Raw genomic sequence first — 3,495 nt, forward strand, 5'->3', positions numbered from 1 at the left:
ATGAAGCTTGAAGATCTAGGAAGATATAGAGGTTGATGACCTTAAGGCTTCTATTGGTGTGAATTTGCATTGATGGATGTAAAGCTATAGTTCGTGGTGGAGAGAAGCACTAGTAAAAATACCCTTTAAATAACTAGATGAGTCTGTTCTACTTTTAAAGTTTAGTAAACTATTTAAAAAAGAATATATAGTCACTTACTAGACAATATTAAGGTCTATTTTCTTAAAGAATTGAGTATTTTGGGCTGTATTATATATAGTGAAATTATTCCTTATAATACTAATGCATTTACATATATATATTCTATTCTCCTTATTTAAATCTTAGGAGAATATTTCCTGATTTTTAATCTCTTTATGTCCTGTAGATGCTTGAATAACTAATGTTAGAATTATAAATGGCTATTTCTTGTAGTAAGCCTATAAATTCTTTTTACTTAGTTTCTTATAGCAAGTATAAGCAAAACTATCTATTCTAGAATCTAATAATAATAATGTATCTTTAATTAAGAGTGTATAGCTAACTGTAATTATGTTGTATGAATAAGCTTTATTAATAATTGCTTTCTATACCTCTCTTGAGGGTATTAATACTGGAGAGATTAAAAATAAAAGGTTAAATAGCTTGCCACTTTTTTATATAAGCTTAATAAAGCTTTTAAATGTTAAAGTTAGAATGCTTTTAGATAAGATAGTCTGAAATTTTTATGATATATTTATTTAAAAAACTTACCTTGCTCTTGTGTGTATATTTACCTCTATAAAGACTTCTGCTAATGCTTTATTAATAATATTTGGCCATTTTTTAAGCCTTGTATGGGTCTAGATATGCTAGATCTATATTAATTTTGTTTAAGTCTTTTATTTGTATAGAAGTAGTATTTATATATCTTTTTATTGTCTGAACTTAATTGAATGATAGTGGATGGCTAGCCACTCTTAATAGTAGCTGCATGATAAGCGCTTCTAATATTGGCTATATTGTTCTATAAATAAAATAACTCTTTTATTTCTTTGAACTAGTAGGGTTTATTGTGTATATTTAATAAGGTTGTTATGCTAAATTGGAGAGTATTTGTAAGAAAATGGGTATCTCTGTATATGTGTATGTGTGAGTTAATAAACCCTGGTAAGAGTGTGTAATCTAAGCTTGATATATGAAGACATCCTTCTGGAATATTGCTAGGCATATTTGGTGAGATGCTCTTGATGTAGCTGTTCTTGACAAGCACAAAACTATTTTCTAGTATAATGTTCTTGCTGTCAAAGATCTGAATGTCAGTAATAAGCTAAGACATGATGAGACTTTTTGATGGAGAGATTGAGCATGTGTAAGGATGAACTGTTTCAGAATGAAAATACTTAGTTGAGGAGCCTTATAAAAAGAGGACGAATATCTGTCGTCTCAGATGACTGCTGGGAACGGAAAGTCCTTCCTGGCAAAGGCTGGAAAAATTCCGCAGTTCTAGAAGCCTCCGCTATTGACCCTCCATAGGTAAGATTACGCTTAGAGCATTCCGTCCTTTTCCTAGCCAATTATTCAGCAAAATAGTATGGTCCCGTTGGAAGACCTGAAATGGATTTGTGGTGGGACATTATTGGGAAAAGCCCCTCCCAAAACCGCGCGCTACCGAATTGATTTCACACACTTTAAGGTCATCTAAAAGGACTATAATTACAAGAATAAACAGTCTAGTCATTCTAAACGCAAGTGAAGCAACACCTCGCAATCGCTGAGAGTTACCGTCATGAAGTCAAAAAATTCAAAGATCGATGTCCACGCTCATTTTGTGCCTCCTTGCTGGCAGGATGCTCTCCGTGCCAATGGTCTTGAGCATCCCGATGGGATGCCAGCAATCCCGGTTGGTCCTCTAACCATCCTAAGGGCTTATCGTCATATTTTCGGCTAACAAAAATAGGCTTGGGATGTACAATCTCACGTACAACTTATGGATGCTGTGGGCATTGAGAAATCATATTTGAGTATCACATCGCCTGGTGTACACCTCGCAGTCGGGGACAACGCCTCTGCACGGAAGCTTGCTCGAGAGTGTAACACCTTCGCCTACAACCTCAAAAGGGAAATGCCTGATAGGTTCGGATCATTTGTCTCACTTCCACTGCCTGATTTGGAGGGTAGTATCAACGAATTGCAGTATGCCGTTGACAACCTGGAAGCAGATGGCGTTGTTCTACAAACCAACTACTATGGTAAATATCTTGGCAATAGTTTTTTTCGTCCCATTTTTGAAGAGCTGAATAGCAGAGGGATGGTGGTATTTATCCATCCAACTTCCCCCTGTTCGCAAGGTTGTCGAGCCCACCAAGATCTTCCTCTTCCTCAATACCCAGCTCCAGTTTTTGAATTCATGTTCGATACCTGTCGTTGTCTTATCGACCTTATATTGAGTGGCACTATTTCCAAGTATCCAAATATCCGGTATATAGTGCCGCATGCGGGTGGTGCTTTACCGCCTCTCATCCACCGTTTCTCTGAGGCCACGGCGTTGATTCCCGACTTAGGTTTGGATGCATCGATGACACCATCCGGTGTACGGGCTCTGCTAAACGAGAGGTTTTGGTTTGACACTGCTGGTCCTACATTTCCCAACCAGATAAAAAGTCTCCTCCAGTACATCAAGCCCGAGAGAATATGTTATGGCACCGATTTTCCCTTCACACCATTCCGGGGGGTAAATCATCTCAATGAAGTTATGGAGGAGAACCTGAGTTTTATCTTCGATAATGAAGCAGATCGGGAGGGGATGTACAGAGGGAATGCGAGCCGGTTGCTGGGAAATGAGTCTTCTCACGGTATTAGTGGTTGATGGAGCGTCGCATCTATGCGCGAAACTAAGACTTCAACGTCCTATATAGATGCAGCCCCCACTAATGTGGGTGAATGCGGAGACAAATTTATATCATGGTAGAGTGCGAATGCTCAACACATCATAAGATATTTGTCGTGTTGTCCGATCCGTTTGGTTGTATGATGAGCAGATTTAAAGGGATGTGAAATATGAAGGTTCTAATTGATCCATTCACTGATATCCGTTCCATCCCCACAACCACGCAGCAGGGTGATAAGTGGATCGGCTCAACCATTTCCTACATAGTATACTCTATAGTACGAATGAACAGGGGCCTAGAAGGATCTGATATCCCGGGTTTCCTTTACCGGACTCCAGAGTGGCGCTCAGCAAAGAGCAGCTAACCAGGATAGGCAAGCCACCTGACGCCACCCGATTACTCAGCAAAGCATACTTAAAACCAGTCAACCGCCTCTAGGCCCTTTAGATGGCCACGATCGGCGTTAGCTGCTCTCAAAAGGCACATCAAAATGCAAATAGCCTGGAGAGCTGTCCACAAAGCTTCCAATGCCAAAACAGGTTCCCCTCGGCATTATGCGTGTGACTTCTGCCGTCAGCGAAAGGTGCCGATTCAGAGCTGATGCTATTTCTACAATAGTTATACTAAACAATCTAATATAGATTC

General features: G+C 39.3%; 1 protein-coding gene across 1 annotated transcript; it reads left to right on the plus strand.

Annotated features, from left to right (window-relative positions):
• Positions 1 to 1,748: 1,748 nt before the first annotated feature.
• BHQ10_010362 (uncharacterized protein) lies at positions 1,749 to 2,828 on the plus strand (the record flags this gene model as incomplete). Its single annotated transcript, XM_040872984.1, has 4 exons — positions 1,749 to 1,862; positions 1,920 to 2,211; positions 2,267 to 2,371; positions 2,449 to 2,828. 4 exons carry the CDS (start codon positions 1,749 to 1,751, stop codon positions 2,826 to 2,828), a joined length of 891 nt encoding a protein of 296 aa, XP_040738864.1.
• Between the last annotated feature and the right edge of the window lie 667 nt (positions 2,829 to 3,495).

The sequence above is a fragment of the Talaromyces amestolkiae genome, assembly GCF_001896365.1.
Source record: "Talaromyces amestolkiae strain CIB chromosome Unknown scaffold39.1, whole genome shotgun sequence".
In the NCBI taxonomy this organism is placed as follows: Eukaryota; Fungi; Ascomycota; class Eurotiomycetes; order Eurotiales; family Trichocomaceae; genus Talaromyces; species Talaromyces amestolkiae.